Below are 23,230 nucleotides of genomic sequence, written 5' to 3'. Positions count from 1 at the left end.
ATCACTTCAGTACTCTATACTGTCAAACGAGGAATGTTCGCATGCATTTTAATTTCGCAGATTTCACGAGTGCCAAGATTAGTGAAATTAAAATGCACGCCAAATTTCTTGTCTACACTATATGCATTGAACACCAGTGGCAATTCGCGAAAATTTCATGCCACAAATAAGGCCGTCGGCTCCAATTCGCAAAAATTTAGTGCCGCCAATACATCATGTTATACAGTAACATAGTGGTCATGTGATACCTTCCGTGCCTGCTGGCCGTGTACACAGCTCCATCCTCACTGCCAACCACGAAGTTGTTGACGTCGTTGCTAGGGAAAGTCATACTCATGACAGCCACCGACTTGGACTGCTTGTGCTTCAACTCCATACTGTCCTGTGAGGCCAAGCACAAATACAAACCAAATGGATGGGATACTTAATTCAATTCATGTATTTTCATTGAGTACAGTGCACACTTGAAACGTCCCTAGATAAAAGAATGCATATACACCTAACCCTTTCATTTTGCATAAATTCCCAAGACAATGAATCATAAGTAGCTTTCCTTGAATTTTTGAAATTCAGTCTGGAAGGTATATCATGGTAAAATAAAGAGTAATCTCACAGTGTTCTCATGTCAATTCTTTCATACATGCCTTACTCCCGTATACAAAAAAGGATTTTCAAAACAAAGCTTTACTGTTTACCCAGGTACCTTGACTTTAACGGAGAAAGTTCACACCCATATAGCATCTAAGGTTAAATGTTAATTCCTATAAAACATGAAGTCAGAAGATTTCATTAGATTCAAAATCTTTATGACCAAGACAAAGAAAGCAAAATTTTGAATTCATATTCTTATATTTGCCACCAATGGATTCAATGATGTAAAGATCACTGATCTGCAGTTGAATGACCTTGAGATCAGTGAACCTACCTGTGGCTGAGACAGCATGTCCAGACTCCATGAACACATCTTGCCATCAGTTGAGATGCTGATTAGGTTGTGGGCATTCTGAGTTCCTACCACATTCACACAGTACACTGGGTGCTGTGGAGGAAATGATCAACAGAAATTTTGATGAATGGCAACTTCATTTTACAAAGATGGAAAATATGAAAGTGACCATTTGGATAAGAGTGATTTCATGCTTACATATATCGTGGATTGATTTACATATACTCAGATATACAGGAAATAAAAATATGAATCACTATTTCACTGTTCATTTGATCATGCTAGCTATACTATTGGGATTTACAGACAAATATAGGAACATACAGTCCCGAAAAGCCAGTGATATCACTCTTATCATAATTGAGTGAGGGTATGTGATAAAGTAAACAACAATATTGAACAGTAAACAATAATTTGGCTGGTCTCACAGCAGATGAATAATAATGCCTCCGGCACCACTTTGTGGCGGAGGCATAAAAATGTTGCGTAGCAAGGAAATATGACATTAGATTACAGGTATTTAATATAAGTCTAAGCCTGTAGCTAAAACTTGACTAAACCTTTTTGTGAAAGCTTATTACACTAATACATTTTTTAGAGTTCTGTTGACTCAATTTCCAAATATTGTCACATTATGCTGACTGAGTTATGCAATGATCCCCCTATTTGAAAAAAAAAAAAAATTATAAGAATTATATTGAGACAGTATCTGTGAGCAAGTACAACTATGCTATTCAACAATTCAAGGGCAGTTTATTTCAACACTTTACTGCTTGTGGGGAAAATGGAGCATGATACACCTGATCATATACAGATTTTCACTTCTTTGAAGCATTTCTGGAAGACTTTCTTAGCTTTAGTTTTAGGCAGTTTCAGAGACAATGACAGCACGTAGGACTGTGCAGTTAAGGGACATTAACTTTTAATTATTGTTATATGACGCCTATATTCATTTCAGAAAGAGTGAAGAATCAAGCATGATCTCACTGTGTGGGCAGCAGCTGACAGTGGGGTCCTCTGAACCGGGGTTCTCTTAGAGCTGCGATTATCCCACAGGACGATCTGGCCAGAGTATGTCCCTCCGATCACCAGGTTGGGGTGGAAGTTTGCAAAGCCAGCTGACATCACAGCAGACTGAGAAGAGTCACAAAACAAAACAGATGCAATAAATAAAGTCTTCGAGACAGACCTCTACTAAAGCAGCAAGCCAGGTTGGGGGGGGGGGGGGGGGAGGGGAGGCTAATGGAAGCAAGAGGATTATGATACACGATCTTTTGCTCATTGATTGTCTGTGACGGTATAATGTGTGCCTTGACACTTTCAGTTTCAATCTTACTCCTGTCAGCATACCAGTATACAGTTCTCACTGGCTCATCTTGCATTTTATCTTGATGGAACTTTAGAATCATATGTGACCCGCTACAACAAAAGACTCCTAAAGTCGCTGACGGGTGAGCCGAGAAAATCAAGTTTGAAATCAGAACACCAAAATCTGTCAAAACGTTCAGATTTCTGCTTTTACATAATTTTGTATTCTAATGTATCTTCTATCATCTGCCGAAATTTCAAAGCTAAATGATCAAAGGAAAGGCCAGAAAATAGCATTTTTTCTGGGCCATGCTTGGCTCGCCCGTCAGCGACTTTAGGATCCTTTTGTTGTAGCAGGTCACATATATACAAGAATGATCAAACTTCATACAGGTGACTCCTGTTAAGACAAAGTCCTCAGGACCAGCAATTTTCCTTCACTATAATGAATTTTCGATATAGCCAAACAGAAGTGTATATAAAGCTATAAAGCCTTTATCAATTCCTTGACAACAACTCTTCCATAATTGGGAAATCAATTACAGGGGAACCTCATTATAATAAGGATTTAGAAACCATGACAATTGCTTTGTTATATCAGGTTTCTCACTATATCAAGGTACAAAAACAGAATAATATAAAAGAGTTGAAACCTGCAAAATCACCTTGTTATAAAAGGGTTTTGTCATACCACACTTCTTTATATTAAACTAGGTTCCAGTGTACGATCAAAACCTGTTTTCAGTCAGATACTGAGGGTTAGAAAGAAAAGAAGCACAAAAAAGGGAGAGAGCTGGAAAAGTATGCATCAACAATATCTCCAGCTGGTGACCTCTGACATCATTGGGTCAGTTGCAACCTTCACCAACATGATGTTCATTTAGAGGATGGAATACAAAACAGATGTTTGCATTTAACATTTACCTGGCAGTGAAAGATGTATTCCGGAGACTCCTTCTTGTACTTCATGTTCCATATTAGAGCCACACCATCAGGCTCGTGGGGAGACTCATCATTATTGTTGTAGGATGCTACCAACAGTTCAGGATACTGCGTTATGGAAAATTCAGTCATATATCAATGCACAAATTTGGGTAAACAACATTTTATATCAAATTTCAGGAAAAAACATACTAGTTGACACCTTTGCTGGCTCATAGACAAGAGAGATTAGCTTTCCTTCATGGTTGTTTTAGGTTTAAATAAACCTAGGCCAAGTTGCACTAAAGGCTGACTATGACAGTAACTTTAAATAGCATAATGAGAATTGTCATATTAACTACTAAAAAGTTTCAAAGATTTTTAGAAACTGGTATGTCAGTGGCAATTACTCTGGTTCTATTGCAGTGAGTTCAATATCTGATACTCCTCAACGGGTTAAAGTGCCTACCTGATGGGACCAATCCAGGCAGGTGACCACCCTGTGACGAGACCAGCGGTCATCAAAGAATGCCCGGTTCAAGGACAAGTTGGCTCCAGCATCCTTGTCACTGCGAAAGGAGAAAACAAGCAATGCAGAGCTCTCACACAATGACGCATTTTTGACGTTCAGATGGGTAAGTACTGTCAGTGGCATTTATTTCACAAGTATAATATTTTGCAAACTGGGATTTGTACGACAATTTCAGGGGTAGTTCAATTTGTGATTGACAAGGAGGTGTAATCCCTGTCTAAGAGAAAAAGTTAAAGATTAACATTCATCGAGGTGATATCAAATGTATCCATGTCGTGGGACGCAACATCTGTTCATTGCTGACGCAGGCTCAAGGATGGATGAGTCATGCTAATATTTTAGACAAACGGACATTACTCAAACTATGTGATTTCAAGCAAAAGTCACACCTAACACTGTCCTTACCCTTCTCCTTCACCATCCCCCTTGCCACTGTAATCAAAGAAGATGTCCACATTTTCCGCCAGGGCCCTTTCAAGCAGTCTTGCTGTGTTCTCCACAAAGATCCGGAAGTCCTCCGAGCTCTCAATCTTCTGCTTCTCCTCCTCCGTCAACTCTTTGGGCGCTGAGTGTCACGAATGATGGCAAACATCAAAAGGGATAAGTGGTGAAATCTAATCCCCTCATACAGTCACATGCTATGCAGCATCATTCATCTTTTTCCAAACTTTATATAATATCATTAAATACATAATCTTTAAAAAAATTAGAAAAAAAAAACAGTTACAAAAGTTTCTCCACAGTAATGACTAGACAAGGCAGAAGGCATATAGACTGTAAAATAACACCTGTCAGATTGTAGTGGTACAGAATGATTCACATGGTCACAAACGATCTTGATAAAGAAATGACAAAAATGCAATTTTTTTTTTCTCAGAGAATACCTTAAGAAGATAAGAACAAAATTCAATATGAATACGGTTTGAAATAACTACTATGAAATGTTGTGTATGATGTAAACAGCTTATAGATGGGCATTTCTTATAAAATTTTAGTGATCAAGACTGGAGTACAAGTCTCATATGGATGTAAACACTAATCCTAGCCAGCAAACAGAGTGTTTTCTTTCCTGTCCTATCCATGACAGGAATCAATAGGTTTGTCACACAAACACATTAACTATTCTTTGTAGGCCTTGACATCGAGGTCGATTATGACATCATAGAGCACTGAAAAGTCCAACCACCACAATGCATAAATGATGGATTTCCCAGTATATGTTATGCATTAAAAAAAAAAAAAAAAATCTCCTAATTTTCAATACTTTATAGCAGCATACTAGTGATGATACCCCTACTCTTTCAACAAGTACTGCAACCATTATTATTATTACTACTCAAACTACTACTACACTAAATGTTTATAATAGCAAAAGAATTCATAGATAATGCCATATGTAGTGTATCAGCAATATCTAATATGCATATCATGAGGTCATTAATTATGCACAATGAAAATTTACAAACTAGTAGGCAAACATGGAGATAGGAGAACTCCAGATGGTACAAGAAGCACACAGATACACGTTTACGATAAATCAACTTGAACACAGACAACAGCACTTCCATACCTTCTGGTTTTTCTTCTTCCTTCTCCTCAGGGGCTGGTGTCTCTGGCACTGGTTGGACGGGCGGGGCCGCTTGCTCTGACCTGGGTTCATCCTCATCTGATAGAAAGGAGTTAAGATACATGGTGTATCAGATAACTACAAAAAGGTAATCATATTCTTATAAAAGGAAGCATTTTGACAGGTAATTTCATCTATCCATATACATACAAGCGTGATACTTGTCAGACTTCAATATAATCATTCAGTAAAAAAGTGTTTGCCCATCTGAAGGAAAATGTACCTGTATTCGTGGCGTCCTGGGTCTCTATGCCTTGTGTGACTTATGTAACATATTACTATCAAGTAGTACAAGCATTATTTGAGATGAACATGCACTATACACTAGACTCTATAAAGCATCAGTGAGGTAGATATCTCATAAAAAGAATGAAGTAGTGTTTAACATTAATAACAATAATGCACATTGGTCAAAACTTCTTAAGCCAGCATCTTGTTAATATCAATAGAATAATACTAATTATGCACTAATTTATGCATTACATTTCTCCTTCTATTGATGTATCTGTCTGTCTGTCTGTCTGCCTGTCTGTCTGTCTGTGTATCAATTTAATATTTTTTTTCTTTTCCATACATAGTTATATATATTTCTGGTATAGTTGGTCTGACAGGTGTTTGTTTAATATGTGCAATCTGGCAAGTATATCTATCAAACCCCTCTTGGTTGGTCTCTATCATGTAAGAAAGCTTTTCCACACTTCATGATAAAGATAAAAATCACTAATGACAAATTGATATTTCCCTTTTAATCACAATTGAGAACTGAACACTCTTTGAAAGAGATTTTGCAATACATACTAAGCTTATTAAAGGAAACATTTCACAGGGGTCACCAAGCTAACCATGTAAACAGGATACCTATTCATCATGTCACTTTTATGGGAAATATTGCTTGAGTCTAATCTGAACTATTGTTGACAAACACTTGAACTAAGCACGAAAGTTTGGAATCAAAGTCTGAGGAAATCTAGGTATACAGACTGGCTTCACATTTAATCTTTAATATGCCACATTCATCTTTGCTTACTGCAGACAGAGTGCCATATTAATGTCTACCAGCACATTGCAGAGTGCTTTTTACACATTTTCTCACAACTAATATGCATCCATTGTCTATTCTTATTAATCTGGCAGACTGCAGTGTATGTAACACTGACTGACTCCATCAATTTAGTGATCCTCCAGCATTCCAACAACAGGTATACTTGCCTGTTCGGACATGTGCGGCTATAGTCAACAACTGGTTTATTCAGGGTTCTTTGTTGCAAAAGGTTTGTTTCCCCCCCCCCCCCTTATGACTTTGAAGCATCCAATTAAACTGTGGCAGTGGGAAATTAGCACACTGGTACTAACGATAACGGAAGACTCGATGGGCACATTAAAGATTAAAGGGAAGCCAAACTGGTCTACTGTACAATCACATAGCATCATGGCAGAGATGAGAGGGTGCAGGGATGTAATGCAGAAGTTTCTTCTAGTCTAGTGTGACTAGCCACAAGCAAATGCACATTTCACAACTTCAGCTTCATCCTTTCTTTGACAAATATTTCACTGCTACCTTGAGAAAGACATGGGCATATACTGGCATGAGATTTCAATCATTTGCTTTGCTTTGGTATACACTACATGTCAGTGGTGTACACATAAAGTTTCATGGAATACAAAATGGTAGGGGGCATCGAGAAAACACCCATAATTATGCTCAAAGTTGAGTGATTCTGAAATAAGCTGAAGAGACGTGAAGACTACTGAACAAGATGATGATAATATTGAGCAAGTTACTCATTAGATGGAATTTCTCAAGAAAATTGTCTTCATCTTATAAGAAGGCTTCCATTTGTTAGCTCACAAATATCACAAGACACTTTTACTTTGCACACAACCAAAGACAAAAAACACAAGGCACTTTCTAATTAGCAGAAGTTAGGAATTCACTTGCAGATGAAAACAACAATGACAACAACAACAACACAACACAAGAGGACTTAGGCCATTATCGGTGAGTCAGCACTAGGTTGGGGGAATTCACATAGACAGATAAAGTTCTAGATGAAGACACTGCAGCATGAATAGATCTAAGAGTGATCAGCACGTAATTCATATTCTTTTTCAACTCCACAAGATCCATCCTTCTTTTTCAACTTCATAAAATTCACAAAGCTGTGATGCTGTTTTTTCTAAATGCTTTAATATGATACGAAGTGTTTTACTGTTCAGGCTTTTTATCACACTGTTTACTGCATATTTGGAAAGTTGCAATATACCTCAAATGCTTTGGAAATAAATTTTCTGCTAATAGATGCCACTACAGTATGGCTTATGGAAAAAAAAAAGGCTTGCATCTTTCTTCGGGAAAGGGAAAAAGGTGTTTCTATCATTGGCGGCACCTACGGATTTGCTGACTTCCATTGCATAATATACATGTGATCCTGATTGAGAAGAGACATGTATGAAGACACAAAGACATTAAAGAAATTATCATAGTTCTGTATTCATAGCATCAGGCTTTAATATTCCATAAAACCCATTCAACCAGTTAATATACCATGAAATATGTTTCTAGCTGTATTTAAGAACTCATCAAAGCACAGTCGTAACCCAATAGAGAAAATTTTGTTTTTAGCACAGAATACCTTCGAACACATACTGGAGAAAATGTGTTTGACTGTATTTCTCAATGGAGTGTGGCATTATCTACTCCAAATCTTTGACTAGTTCTGGAATCTTTCCCCCCTCCCCAATTATTCTCACCAAGAGGATTCATTTGACCTTTGGTTATTCATAGGTCTGTGCCTGCATGTTCACTGTATATGCAGCAGGACTAGAGAGGTCAATCTTCTGCTTGTCTGATATTGTGGTGTGATATGAAATGTATGAAATTATCTGCTACATATCATTGCTGAGATAAAGCATCATAAAAGGGAATGAAATGTTTCAAGTGCTCTGTTGTACAAGAAATATATGTATGTATGTATGTATATATATATATATATATATATATATATATATATATATATATATATATGGCCCGTTTCACGGTTAGGCGCCACTTTTTGTCAACCTAGGGGTCAAAATTTCAAGTTCTCTTTAAGAGATGGAATGTCTTGATTTTTTATTCCCAAGAATGTGAATTTAATGGAAAATGTAATGCCAGAGCTTAATTATTATTACAATATCTGATATTATGAATGGTTCCATAGGAGATGAAGGTAACTTTGCTGAAAGATAACACTATGATACCATGGACAGAGCTGACACACTATGTGTCCAACAGGTAATTTGATACTGTAACATGATTAAGTGATATTTAAGCAAACTTCGTGCCAGATTTTGTGTTCTTATTTGGATTTATTGGAAAATTGTACCACTTTGAAGGAAAAATATGGTGTGAAATAGAGTAAATGACTTCAAAAAGTTTCTCTTGTTTTACACTTCCTCATTCAGGATGTGTAATATTTCATGGAGATAATGCTTATGTTGGGGGACATACACACACCTAATATCAACATTGTGAGTGTCCAACTTTTACATTTAAAATTTCAGCTGGAGGATGTGGTGGATGTGACAAAAACAGATGTGAACGGACATTTTACACCTTGAGCAATAAACAAAAGAAATAAGCCAAGTGATTACCCAATGAACAGTCAGCACAAGTCAGTTTACAGTAAGAAACAAATTATGTTTCACAAGGAAGCTTTTTTTTTTTGTCTTCATAAATGATATCAGTAATATCCAACAGGGTGGATGTGACATGTGAACGGAACACCAATTTCCTTATTTTGTTTTCCTGCACACCTTGCATTGCAACCAATGATTATAATGCATGCAGTACCATCAAGAATGCTGTATTCAAAGTACAAGTCACTGCTGACAAGGTTCCATGTCCTGTAAAAGTTATGAATGCCTGAAATTCCTTATAAGTGGTGGATGTGACGGATTGGAGATGTGAACGGACATTTTTACTCTTCTTCAATTTATACTTAATAGTAATAGTTGAAATCATTACTAACATTTCTATTGGCTCACATGCACTGAATGACCAATTTTTAGGTCTTTTCGCAGACATACATGTACACTGTTAATTGTACAGTTCACTTAATTCTCTTAGAGTAAATTGGATCCAACACAGGGGATGTGATGCCAAAATTGTGAACAGAATTCCAAATTTTAATCTTTCTTTATCATAAACTGGCAACAGTAATCCTACTTGGAAGAACCACATAGAAAAACCACATTTCAGAATGCAAATCACTGCTCACAAGGGTCCACATACAGTTGTATTCTCAAGTTTCAATGTATGAATGCCTGAAACTCCTTGGTGCAGATGTGACAAAATCAAATGTGAACAGACATTTTTTTACCTTCAATTTATGTGAACTGCATATTAATAAAACAATAAATTCATCAACATAGTAATGACATCCTTACTCTTTAACCAATGAAGTCATACATAATGTTTCTGATAGAGCAATTATGCACTCAATTTTTCTCACAGTAAATGATGTCCAACATGGTGAATGTGACATTTTTATTGTGATCAAAATCCCCAATGTGCAGTTAAGTGTTTTCCCAGGGTATCGAAAAGAAAAGGTACAAGTAATGTGAGTCTTAATCTTCCCTTTCGTCCTACCTATAGCTTCTGCCTATGACAAACTTTAAAAGTGAAAACCTGGTATAAAGACCAATCCTCAATAATAATAACAAAAATGCAGATTATGTGGTCATGACTCTGTGTGCATTATGCATTGTAAATCTACAGCACAGGCAAAAGTTACAATAACTCTCGGATATGTGTAATCACCTACCAGGATTTCACCCATAAACTTTATCATGTCAGTTAAAAATCACATTTTGCCATAGTTTGTTGATATTGAAGCACCACTGTTAGTATGTTAATGCAAAGGGTATACATAGGCCCTAAATATTGACAAAATGAAATCTTTATTTGTATAGTTTGTGTCCGTAAGTATTTTCTCCTCCTCATCCATATACCACCCTTCCACCTCTCCTACATCATCACCAGGATAAGCCATTCTTTGTCAATCGAAGACCATTCATTTTTTTTTTTGTGTGTGTGTGTGGAAATAACAAACTTTATTTCCCTTTTTGCTTTATGAGTATCATTATTTATTCAGATTAAAAAATAATAATTTAGGGTTAACAAAACTTGTTACACCTTCAGATGAATAAACCTTCAGAATAACATGCCTTATTTCATATTTGGATTTATGAACCTTTGGAATAATGACCTTCATCTAATTCTTGGATTTACAAAGCCTCAGAAAAATAAACCCTCTCTCATTTTTTCGCTGAACGAACCTATAAGTTAAGGGACTTTATGTGTTTCAGAATAACAAACATTGGGAATAATGAACAACCCTAATGAGCTTTTGATAGCTGGCTATAACATGTAATCTTGTGAAGCACATACAGCAAGTGTATTTTTTTTTTTTTAATCATGGCAAATACTGAATAATGCTAATTTTTGTCAACAACGGGCAATTTGTCAGTCAGTTGCACTAAAAACAACTTGATACAAGGGTTTATTTATTTGCATAAATATTGACTTACCCTCTGCTAAAAAGAATTGGAAGGAGCACTGGTTGGCTGTTGGGGTTGAGGCAGTTTAGTGGATATGAATTACAATGCCTGCCTAATAATCAGGAGCTTGTTGGTTCCAGAGTTGTATGCCCATGATTTTTTATTAGGACTACAACTATAAACACTGAATAATTGGTGCTTATTGTACATCGACAAGGGGCAATTTGTCAATCAGCTCCACTTAAAAACAACTTGATGTAAGAATTCATTTACTTGAATACCAGGTAAATACACAGTATCTACTGCACAGGATCACATTATACATGTACATTGTAGAACTAGCACGGGCTCTGTAGCGGAAGCTTGGTAGTCTAGTGGATATGACGCCAGTCTGGTAATCAGGAGATGGTCGATTTAAATCCAGCTTGAGTATCATATGGCCATAATTTTTTCATCACACATTTGGTTATACTCCTAAAACACTGAATAACTACGCTGATGCAAGAATTCCTTTCTTTCTAAAAATGCATTGGAAAGTGGGGTTAAACGGACCCCTTCAGTGAGATGGACCCATACCATTATCTCTGTGAATCACCTTCACTGTACCTTCACTGGAAACTAAACATCAGGAGATAGTTGGTTAAATCTGACCCAAGTTGAATGCCCATTATTTTTTTTTACATGGCTACTACTAGAACACTACATAACCGGTGCTTACTTACATGGTGAAGGGCAATTTTCAATCGGTTGCAGTAAAGTGATATATAAATCAATTTAACTTTTTTTTTCACCCCTCAATCTAAGTTAACCATTCCAATGGTTGTGGATCATTTCACACTGTGTTCAAGTTTTGATGCTGCGTGAAGCATTGGGAACTAATGCTGAAAAATGCTGTGCGTTGGGGAGATATACTGTGTGTCCGTTCACACCCCAAAATGTCACATCCACCACATATTCAATCATTTTTAAACTTATTAAATACAGTATACAGGAGAGGTCTAATCAATGTAATTAAATAACATTTATATTCTTTTGCCTTTTTGAGATTAATTATCTGGAAAATTTATTAGAATATGTAGAACATCAGTTTTCACAGTCACAGTGACAAAATCATACTACATCCTCACTGTGAACAAGTATTCTAATGTAAAATTATAGTGAATGTGGTATAAAAGTGGGTGTCTGATATCTAGATATCTTAGGAAAGACATGTTTTTTAAATCTAAACATATTTTGTCCCCCAAAAAATAAGTTGTCCCTACATTTTACTTGATATTCACGGAAATGTCCGTTCACATCTTGAAATGTCACATCCACCAGGGCATTTCACATATTTTTTAAGTTTTTCAAATTTTTAGTTTCATAGTAATCTCAAAATCAGTGGCATTTATAAGGTTACTAAAGAGTCTAAAATGTGTTGAGATTTAAAGTTAATTGGACCAGTATTTACTGAGATGCACACCAAAATGTGTTTCTGACAAGAAAGGCTGGTGGATGTGACATGTGTGAACGGACACCATGTTTTGTGAAATAAAAAAAGCATTTGAATTTCAAATCCTAAATTGTTTCAGAGGGATAGCCACCCAACTGTGTATCATTGATTTATGCAAAGATTTTAGAAATAATCTAAACCATTAAAAAGTTATAGATTTATAAAATCTTGATGGATGTGACAAAAATGTGAACGGACATTTAAATTTTGTTTTCAAGTTACTGCTATTTCATCAGATGGAACTGAAGCACAAACAAACTTTCTACAGTCACTCATACAAAGCTATACTTTACTTTTATATTATTTTCCTGAGACTTGCCTTTGTTTTCTTACTTACACAACCCATATAAGCAGATGATTAAATGTGAACGGACAATGTCACATCCACCAAGAGAATTTTGGGGTGGAAAAAATGTAACAAAAAGGAGTTCAAACTTTTTAACTCTGATATGATTCATTATGGCTACTCATACACTTAACATAGATATGTTCACCCTAACTCACAGCTAGATATGATACAGAATGGCAAAGTTTGCTAAAAAGGGATGTTTGCCAGGTTGACACACAGTGGGTCCGATTTGGGCACATCTTGCCTCACTGTGAGCAAATGCTTTGGAGTTGCATTTTCGTTATGCTATGGGAGGTAGACCCCATGGGGGTCTAACATATGCATATCAAAACATTTCATGAATCTACTCTTATTCTGTGTAGTACACTGAAAACTGAAAAAAATGAAAAGTGGCGCCTAACCGTGAAACGGGCCATATATATATATATATATGCATGCACACTGCATCTAAACTGTGGAATGCAATGTATATTTTGTTGCGATAATGAACAAGTATATTGAGCAATGAGGCAAATAAGCCACAATGGACTTCATAAAAGTGTATAGAGTAGGGCCTAATTCTATCAACAACAAAATGTTTCAGGGGGACAAATAGTCATGTGATTTCCAGGGGAATACATTTAGCTTTGCCACAAAGACTCCATTCTCTCGGGTACTGCATGATATGGCCTAATTCAGCTTGAAATAGCATCACAGTAAAGATAAGAAAAAAAATGAAAAGGCAGTAGGTATTAATCTGTAACATCCACGAAACTGCGCCTCACTAGAGCACACTCCCTCGCCAGATTACACTCCCTGTCCCCTTGGCTTAGGGAAATTTGATTGGCAGTGAACAAACAAAGCTATACAAGACAGAGACTAGCTTATAATCTAGGCAGAGGATGCAGCTATTGTCTTTGCTGTTCCTTGTACCCTAAATGTCTGATGCGGTGAGACCGTCTTTGCTAAGCGATACGTCTGATGCGGCCAGACTATGAACAGTGGGAGCATCCACCGTCTATATCCACTCATCTTGCTTTAGTCGTTGTTTTCTCATTACCAACTAAGAATCAGTGGCAGTTTTCGTACACAAAAAAAAACTGCCACAGATTCATAGTCGATAATAAGAGAACAACGACTAAAGCAAGACGAGTGGATACAGGTGGTGGATGCTTTGCATGCATCCACTGTTTGTATTCTCGCCACATCAGACGTATCACTTAGCAAAGACAATAATCTCGCCGCATCAGACGTTTAGCGTGACAGTAAAGACTAAAGCTGCATCCTCAGCCTTGATACTAGGCTAGACAGAGACAGACAATGAGGGAAAAGAATGTAGCACTACTGAAACAATGCATGACATCAAATTCAAGCACTTCACACTGGACTGAGATGCAAGGGATGCACAAATGGTCAAGGCTGGATTCTAGCATGTGTATTTGGGGGCACAGCATGAGGCATCCCCGTTAACAAGCAACAAGACATTTTACCTTCAGAGTGTCCTGTCAGGGCATTCCATTGTCATAAATACAGGGGTGTTAGGGAAGGGGAAAACAGAGGGATGTAACACAGGAGAAAAAGAAATGCATCCATATAGAGAATAAACTTTTCAAGGCACTGAATTAAATAAAGCTATAACACAAGTAAGAGTAGTCAAACAAGAAGTCCTTTCATGGACAGAATGAAAATCATCCACAAATCATCATTACATGCAAAACTGATGAGGATATAAGAGTGCAAATAAATATTGGCACATGAATTCAGTAATAGATTATAATGGTTTTGCATCTCAACATCAAGTCGTTATATTCAAATGCTGCTTCTAAACAGATCACACATATTATTCAAAGAAAAAAAAACTGTGAATACTTGGAGGAAGACAGAGCAGAGCACAGCACGTCATAATATTGGATGCTTGGCGAGGCAGCAAAAAAAAAAAAAAATGAGATAACATCCAGTGCAAAATCACATTCAGTTGCTATGCTGCACAGAACTTCTCTTTTATTGTGCCATTTGTCGTACACATCAACAGACATTGCAGCTTGCTATGCAAAATGTTATGACGAAATTATACATTGTAAATAACAAAGAGCATTCTCCTTCTTTTGTTTTGTAATCATATCTTTGTTGTCCCTTTTTAATAGAGACATACATAAGTCCAACTGGCACAAGGATAGTTAAACTTTGCCTTTCTGTTTAAGCAAATGAATGCTTTAATATACCACACTTGGAAGATTGTGCTACATCTTATTCTCATAGTGGTATCACGTAACTCGATATGGATATGATTATAATCATTATCAGTGGCTACTTGTGTGATGGAGATCGAGTGCACCAGTTCAGGTTTTGTTTTGTAAAGCATAAAATGGGCTTGTACAAAATCCTGCATAACAAGCAACATTCTTCATCATTCCATACTGCTGCAAACAGATATAAATATGCTGGTTTCTTCCTTGCACATTTTCTGTGAAAGAGCAGTATTCAAGTAAAAATTTTGTACTGACATATAAAATCACAGAAGCAAAATCTCTGCCCCTTCATGGGGATATCATTATCACTGAGACCTACTAACTTGCACATTTCACAATATGCAATATTATCACAAATACCTAGGGTTCAGAGTTTCCTCCTATACAAACTCAATTCATTCCTCTTTGACCTCTGCAGCCAAAATATGGCATAGATACATAATTTGTTTTGCTTTTGTGTGTTATGTTCTGTTTTAAATAGGTGTACTCTCACTATAGTGAAAACTAGAACACATATTTGCAAAATGAACAAAATAGAAAAGTTCCTGAAACTGAGACAGGTCTTGCTCTTATTGGAAGAAATGTATCAGCAATTGACATGGAGCATGCCCTCTACGGGTGACCTGAGGTTACCTACCCTCATCATCTGCTGTTTCTGTGGGAGTCTGCGTCTCTTTGCTGTAGGTCACCATCTCCTTTGGTGGAAACCCAGCCTGGGTCGTGGCAGACATTGTCAGCTTGCTGGTCCTGTGTCTGGGGCTAGCACTGTATGGGGGAAAAAATGACGACCAATTATTTAATTGAAACAATCCCTGTACCACCTTGGAGAAAATGATATCAAGCCAAGCATTTAGACCAAGGTAAATGTTCCAGTAAAAGGAGGCTTCTCCAAACATGCATTAACCAGTTGAGGAAGGACTGATTTTGCTATAATACGCATTTTCCATAGACACCTGCCTGAGTATTCTCGGGACTCATCTTCAAAGGGTTAAGAAAGGGAAACCATGTGAGTGTTAATTTCTTGGGGTACAAGATGTACAAATGTTGAAAAATAATGTGATGATAAACATTTTGCATTGCACTATAAAAAGCAGCATGCATTACATATCACACCATTCAATCAAAATCAGACATACAGTAACACAAATGATTGGAATCCACTTCCAATAATTGTCTTGTTTACATTTTTTCTGTCATAATTTGTTGTTCTTTGAATATTTGCCTTTATAAGTTGGAAAATAAGTGTAAGAATTGACTACTGCACAAATATATAATGGCATATTTACAACTTTGCACCTTAAAGGTATCAGGTGTCATGCTTTAAGACAGACTCTGTACTTTTAAGGAGGGTATGCACAAATTGAAATCAACACCATTTTGTGACAAACCATAACATGCATAGTTGACTGAAGATGGCTCTAGAATTAGTCAAAATTCTTCAAACTGAACAAAATAAATGCCTGCCCTATGCATCTATCTGACTCGTCATTAAAGATTTTGCATGTAACTTGCAGATGTCTCTTGGGAACAAGTTTAGTCATTTAGAGTACCTGAGCTTTGGCTTGAGTGCGTCGGAAGAATCCAGAGTTTTACCCTCATCTGAGGGAGCGGCTGGAGTTGGAACTGCAAGAGAGGATGCGAATAAAGGAAGAAATATGTTAAGTGACTTCTATCACTAAAATTGCTCACATACAAGTGTTAAAAAAAAGCAGAGTTCACTGGCACTCAATAATATCTCTTGTAAAACCTCCATAGCTGTACATATTACGGCTGTCATCAAACCTTGTAACCACAATGGATGATAACAGAACTGATCTTATTTACAGCTTTAATATCCCATAAGATTGAAAGGTCCAAGCCTAAATATGATATATAGTGCATACAGCTTTCTGTAAATATATACCATATTATATTATATACATCCACACTTTCTTGGGCTTTATAGTGTCTTGCAAAGCTCACATCCTTCATGAAAAATAACTGAACTATTTTTGCAAGAAGTAGTATCAATACAAAGGGAACAATATATTTGATTTAGGAAACTTGAATGTTAAAATGCTACTTGTTTCATTACAGCAAAATAAAAATTACAGCAACTATATTAGTTGACTTCCTTGAAAGATAACTTACCATTACCCAGTAGAACACCATATGCACAAATTTGAATAGGTAGTATGCATACAGGCCAAAGAGTGGCACATTTACAATTGTAATAGCAGCTTTTGATCTGAGTTGAGCACTGAGCTCAGTGAAGTGGACGCTTGAATATTTCAACTGATACTAAAATCAGCTCTTGCAGATCTAAACCAATAACTAATGCAACAACAGATTACTGTATACATTCATCACTGTGGGTCTAGTTCCATAACGCCTTCCAAAACACCTACACAAAAGGCACAGTGATTACTGATAACGCAATCTCCTAAATATCAAACAAATTTTGACGTTAAGAAAATGTGCAGACTATGAGTCAGCCATTTTTGCTCTGCATACTCCACTCAACAACTGTCCATTTTTTCACACATAGATCAGTGGCACAAAATAAGCATTGCTTGCCTAGCAAAGAAGACGTAAGGCTTGCAGGCTCAAAATATCAAAATAAAAGTAGAAACTAAAAAATAATATGTTTGCATCGTATGAAAGAGCTTTCAAAACTCCTGTCAAATTATGTCACAAACAAAAATTTGATTTGGGGAGAAATTTCCTACGAGGGCTCTTCTGCCGGGCAGGCAAAAAGATACTGGATGCACCCCTGGAGTTTAAATTCTTACCCGCTTCAGGGAGATCCAGGTCTTTCAGGATATCATCAGCATCTCTCCTCTTCTTCTCCAGCTCTGACTGAGGCTCGGCGGATGCCGCGGCTGCTGCTTTGGCAGCATTTTGAGCCTTGAATGGATAGAACATCAAACAAAACATAAGCAGAATAAAAACAAACGTTGCTCACAAAGTGACTCAAAGCAGAGTGACGACAACCCACATGGAATTCAGATGACAAAACCTACAATTATTTCATATGAATAAGGCTCTGTTTTATTCTCGATACCACATCCTGAAAATTCTCTTCTGCCCTATACATGGGTAGACAAGATCTCATCTGGTACACAAATGACATGTGAGTATCTTAATTTTTTAGTCTACAGCAGTGTACACCAGATACTAGTAAGAAGATACCAATCAGATGTGATGGATTGGCATGATCACTTTTTTATAAAACATTGCTTTTAAAGCCTTACAATTGTGGCGAGTGGTTTGTGTGGCACGGAGACGAACGCAACACGCTGCCTCCCCCCATTCTGTATTGTGACACCCAATGAGAATAGCGCTGGCTCAATGGGTCAGCGAACACACGCTGGGATTAAAAATCACCTGACCCAAAATGGCTGTCCGAGCCACGAGAGCTTCCGATCAGTGCGCATGCGCATGAAGAGAAGCCAAAAGAGCCACGCGTCTTCTGGCCTCTCTCCTCCAATCACCGCAGCTCGCGGTCACAATGTTTGTGTATGATGCATACACACACACACACACACACACATGTCTCAGTGGCAGCACTGTCCCACATGTTTATGGATAGCACTGCAGTCTGGCATTGCGCAATTGCATGCACAAATTTTGTTCGGAAGAGTTACGCAATAACGTACCATTAGGGGTGACGATCGTCCGACTTTAAATTTACTATCTTGTTTCAACTTTCCATACAAATACAAGGACGTAATTTCTTAAGTACCATTAAAGTTAGTCAAAACAGAAGAGAGTGTGCAGTAGAATTTCTTATTTGATTCGAATTGTGTCCACAGCCCACTATGACATGTAGGCCTACAGTATTTTCTTTCAAAGTAGTGCAATCTGAGAACATGATGCCAAAAATTATAGATATCTCTCTCTCTTGCACTACTTTAGTGCATTCAATGAATGCTCCAGACACTGGACAATCATTTCATAGTATAACCAACGATGTACACTGGCACTGGTCCAATGGTCACTGACCAGTAAAAATCACTACTGGACCAGCAACTTTTTCAGGAATTGGCCGGTACTGGTCTGACAGACAGGTCGGACTAGTAGAAGAAATGGGTAAGTGTCTGTGCACCTGTGGCTTAACCCTAAAAGGGGGGGGGGGGGTTTGAATCAACCCCCCCTTGACATTTTTTGCGACTATTCCGCCGCGCGAAATTTTTTGACCACGCCATTCGCTGACTTTTTACTTTCAAGTCTCGTGCAACTTTTGACAACATTTTCGCAAAAATCGCGCATACCGTTACGACGCTGCACATCCTTTTATACATGCCTGTCAGACCGAAACTGGCTCAAAAACATGATTTTGTGTATAAAGTCTCTGCAAATGGAGTTTTCTCACCTTATTCATATAGATACGATTATTTTCACTTTCATAGGCTGAAATCAATTACTTTCAGCATGACTATGCTTGAAATAGGTTCTGTCATAAATTTTGTGAAAAAAAAATGATAAAACAAAAGGTTGAAAAACAAAGAAATACATAAGAAATTCATAAAACAATAAAATACATAAGAAATTAATTTAGATACCAGATTTTTTTTTTCAAGTACATTGTTAGGAATGCTACAAAGAATGTTCTCATCAAAAATTAGGATTCAAGGAACTTTACTTTCTGATTGAGAGCAAAATGTATGATTTTATGCATATATCAGCATAATTATAATGAAAATTTCCATTTCATTTTGTATAGTTTGGTAGATTACGCCACAGGTAATGCATGTGCCAATTCTAATAATGATTGTGCGATCGACGGCCGAGATCTCGGGGGGGTTGAATTAACCCTTTCCCCGGCCACAGAACACCCAAAAAAACCTGGCCTGTAGGGTTAACAATTCGTTGTGCGCATGGCAGATTGTCGTTAGCACGCTTCCCTGCGCCTGGCAGATTGTCATTACAGCGTGGGAGTGCGTATGGCAGATTGTCGTTAGGGTGTGGGAGTGCGCGTAGGGTTAACAACATTCTGCCATGCGCACGGAAGTGCTCTAACAACAATCTGCCATGCGCACGGAAGCGCGCTAACGACAATCTGCCATGCGCACGACGAATTACTCTATTTGTGCAACCTGAAATCATGAAAACTAATCAATATTTACGTTCACCATACATCCATTGACAAGTTTGTCAAGGCTGTGGGCCCCATGGTAGTCTGCTCAAGAGCATTTGAGTGCTCTCTTAATGGCCATCTTGATAATAAATCCAGGCAAATAAATGTCATACCTCTTTCTTCTTTTCTTCCTCGCGACGTTTCTTGTCCTCTCTGATCTGCTGGAGACGAAGTCTCTTTCTTTCCAGTTCAGCCTTGGTAACCTTGGTTCGGTCAGACATTTTGGCTGCAAAAACATCAAAATTACAGAATTAGACCCAATCAACATAAGTTTGCAATATCGCACAACAAGCAGCAGAGGAGTAGCTAATCATGATATACCTATTTTATACACTTTGGATGATTTCATGAGTTTTCAAGAGACCCTAACATGACCAGAAAACATGGTCTGTTTATGTCAGGAGGGAGGGAGGCCTACTACTCTTGTGGGAGTCATACAAATTTGATATTTTATTGTTATAGACTAGAATAGTAGAACTAGAGTTCTAGATCTGCAAACTTAGACCTGGGTTATGGGAGAATCTAACAGTTTCATAGAATCACAACAGTGTTGACGTCCAGATCTGTATAAATTGCCTTCTGGCTTTACAAAATTGTACACCTAACTGCTCTAGACTGTACATTTAGATATCTAACTATCTGTTGGAGTCCAGACAGGTTATTTGCTAGGCAAAGGAAATTCAGAGAGTCCAAAACTACATCAGTGCCTACTTATTTATCTGTATCCTTTTTTTTTCCTCTCTTTTCTTTTTTAGTTTTGCTATTCATGTCTGGCTGCTGTTCACAGTTGCGGATCCAGAGGGGGTGCACCCCCTCTTCATTTGTTGTAAAAAAAAAAAAAAAAAAAAGAACAAGAAAAACATGAGATGAAACCCAGAAGTAGCATCAGAAATATTGTTTGTGCCCCCCTTTAAGGAATTCCTGGATCCGCCCATGTTCATCTAGTACAGTTCACACCTCAGGCAGGCAGTAGAGAAGTCTTCACACTGGAGTCCAGTGTGAAGATGTGTCTATTTTAGCTTTAGTACTTACAGTGTATGTCACTGCCACTGCCTGAGGCGAGGAGTGTGAACTGTACTAAAATGAACAGTAAAGCCTGACATGAATAGCAAAGTTAAAAAAGATTCGTGGAGCTAGAGGTAACCCCGGGGCGCTCCTTCACACAGTTATACTGTGGGAATAACGCAAAGCATTCGGGCTGGTCGCAGTTAAGCCTGGGGTAGCTCACTCGGCTATGCTAGTATAGATCTCTTATTCTCTACTTAGGCTATACAATGCGGTCATGTACTTTACAGTTATAGAAACTCTAGGTAGGTTCTAGTCTTTCACTTGCACCATCATGTAGCCTAAATATTTGCTCAACCGTCCACCATACTCAAGCTTTATCCTTAACATTACAACAAATGTATATCCAGAATTGACTTTGCCGAGTACCAATGTAGACGTACAATGTAGATGCATGGAGATGTCTATACATTGTATTATATTAAATGGGTTAGTCAAATACCGGTTAGTGATTGGCTAATCACAGCCACATGATAGAGGCACATTGCCCGTTCAAACGTTCAATTGTTTGGTATCATTTGTCATTTTTTTAACACAATCGATAGGATAAATTTGCCTACAGATGATGGTATTTGACCAACCCATATAATATAGACCCTAACAGGTCAACAGATGATGACTTGTTGTCGGAAACATGATGTATGGTAGCCCTACTACATATCGACCACCCTTTTTGAAATTGACTGCGTAGTTTTGGCGCACAGAACGCTAAGTACGCACTGCACTGCGCGCAGAGCACATAAAAATGTTGGCTTTGACCATTGATGAGGATGTGTGGGAAAATGCGAAAATTCACTGTTCACTAATGGTTTTAATCAAGGACAAAATTTGAAATGAAAATTTCAACCGAATCGCCATTTTATGTCAATGCATTTTCTAAAAAGCTTCGTACAACACGGTGTTCAATGCAACTCCAGGTCTGCCAACTCTCACTCATTGAGAGTGAGACTCACTCATTTTGGTCCTTTCTCACTCTAAAACTTTATTTCATTTGCATGCACTGTCTGGCCTATGAGTATGGGAGTCTCATTCTCAACTAGTTTCCAATGTTGGCAGCCCTGCAACTCGGTTTGTATGCATTGTCAATGCAAAAACAGCGGTCGATCTCAATAAGGAGCGGCACCGCGGGGAGCTGAAGAGAGGCCACTTAACTTTAGTTCGACGGCGATATTTTTGCACTGAAATTTCGAATTGAAAAGGGAACAACAGATTTTCTCAATCACGTACTGTAAGTCAAGTTTTAACATGAATTTCAGTGTTAAATATTCTTATCAAACAAATAAAAATTAGGCGGTCGATGAGTAGTAACAGTTAGTTCCAACCATACCAAACGGGCAAACGCGAAACGTTCCACACCCAAAGGATTTGAAATGCTGAAAGTTAGTATTGGATTGACGAGGGAGGTAAAGTCCCGAGAGAGACGTCGAGACGAACGTTTGAACTGCTATTTCGGGAGGCTATAAGTCCCGAGACTTCGTCTCGGGACGTATAACCTCCCTCAATAGCATTTAAAACCCTTCGGGTGGAACATTCGGTATACAAGCTAGACTAATGACTAATGTCGGCTACCATTCTTAGTCCCATACACTGCTTACTGTGTCAGCATTGACAAGATACACACAACATGCATCTACTAGCGTACACGATCGCTTTCAGCAGGAGCAATAGTAAGGCGTTGGTCGCCAGATGGTTTTGACCTTTGAAAGGAGTGAAACAACGTCAGCCTTTGCGTACTTTACTACAAATTACACTACATACCACGTACGACATATATTCCATTACCCCCACGACTTTTCCTCATATCTAATTCCTACCTGATTACAGCTTCACGAATGTTTCTTGGATTTCTTTGCTCTCTCCGTGGATTTTGGGTTTCTCACAGGTAAACTTTACTAGGTTCCAATGCAATAGTAGTAACGTACGGAGATCGAGTTCACAGCTTTTTACCTGATTTTTCACTGCACTACGCCCTCTCCGTTCATGTACACGTAAACACGAACACGTCGGTCTGTGTTATGGTTTTGTAAAGATTTTCTGTGGTGGTATTCTGAGGTCGTAATTAAGTCTGTAATTAACTTCGTGATTAAGTCGTGAAGTTAATA

General features: G+C 37.8%; 1 protein-coding gene across 1 annotated transcript in view; it reads right to left on the bottom strand.

Annotated features, from left to right (window-relative positions):
* LOC140237696 (cytoplasmic dynein 1 intermediate chain 2-like) overlaps positions 1-23,024 on the bottom strand; it is a 28,296-nt gene extending 5,272 nt beyond the window's left edge. Inside the window, exons 1-13 of the mRNA XM_072317622.1 lie at positions 22,943-23,024; positions 20,177-20,289; positions 17,716-17,830; positions 16,495-16,567; positions 15,582-15,709; positions 13,507-13,518; positions 5,278-5,373; positions 4,113-4,272; positions 3,645-3,744; positions 3,179-3,304; positions 1,934-2,080; positions 926-1,039; positions 249-382 (exon numbers count right to left, since the gene is read on the bottom strand). Of these exons, the coding sequence (XP_072173723.1) occupies positions 249-382; positions 926-1,039; positions 1,934-2,080; positions 3,179-3,304; positions 3,645-3,744; positions 4,113-4,272; positions 5,278-5,373; positions 13,507-13,518; positions 15,582-15,709; positions 16,495-16,567; positions 17,716-17,830; positions 20,177-20,284 (1,313 nt within the window). The 5' untranslated portion in view covers positions 20,285-20,289; positions 22,943-23,024. The remainder of the gene's footprint in view (positions 1-248; positions 383-925; positions 1,040-1,933; positions 2,081-3,178; positions 3,305-3,644; positions 3,745-4,112; positions 4,273-5,277; positions 5,374-13,506; positions 13,519-15,581; positions 15,710-16,494; positions 16,568-17,715; positions 17,831-20,176; positions 20,290-22,942) is intronic.
* Positions 23,025-23,230: the final 206 nt, after the last annotated feature.

The sequence above is a fragment of the Diadema setosum genome, chromosome 14 (genome assembly GCF_964275005.1).
Source record: "Diadema setosum chromosome 14, eeDiaSeto1, whole genome shotgun sequence".
Classification (NCBI taxonomy): Eukaryota; Metazoa; Echinodermata; class Echinoidea; order Diadematoida; family Diadematidae; genus Diadema; species Diadema setosum.
Note: the sequence above shows the minus strand (reverse complement) of the source record. Positions and strands in the feature narration are given on the sequence as shown.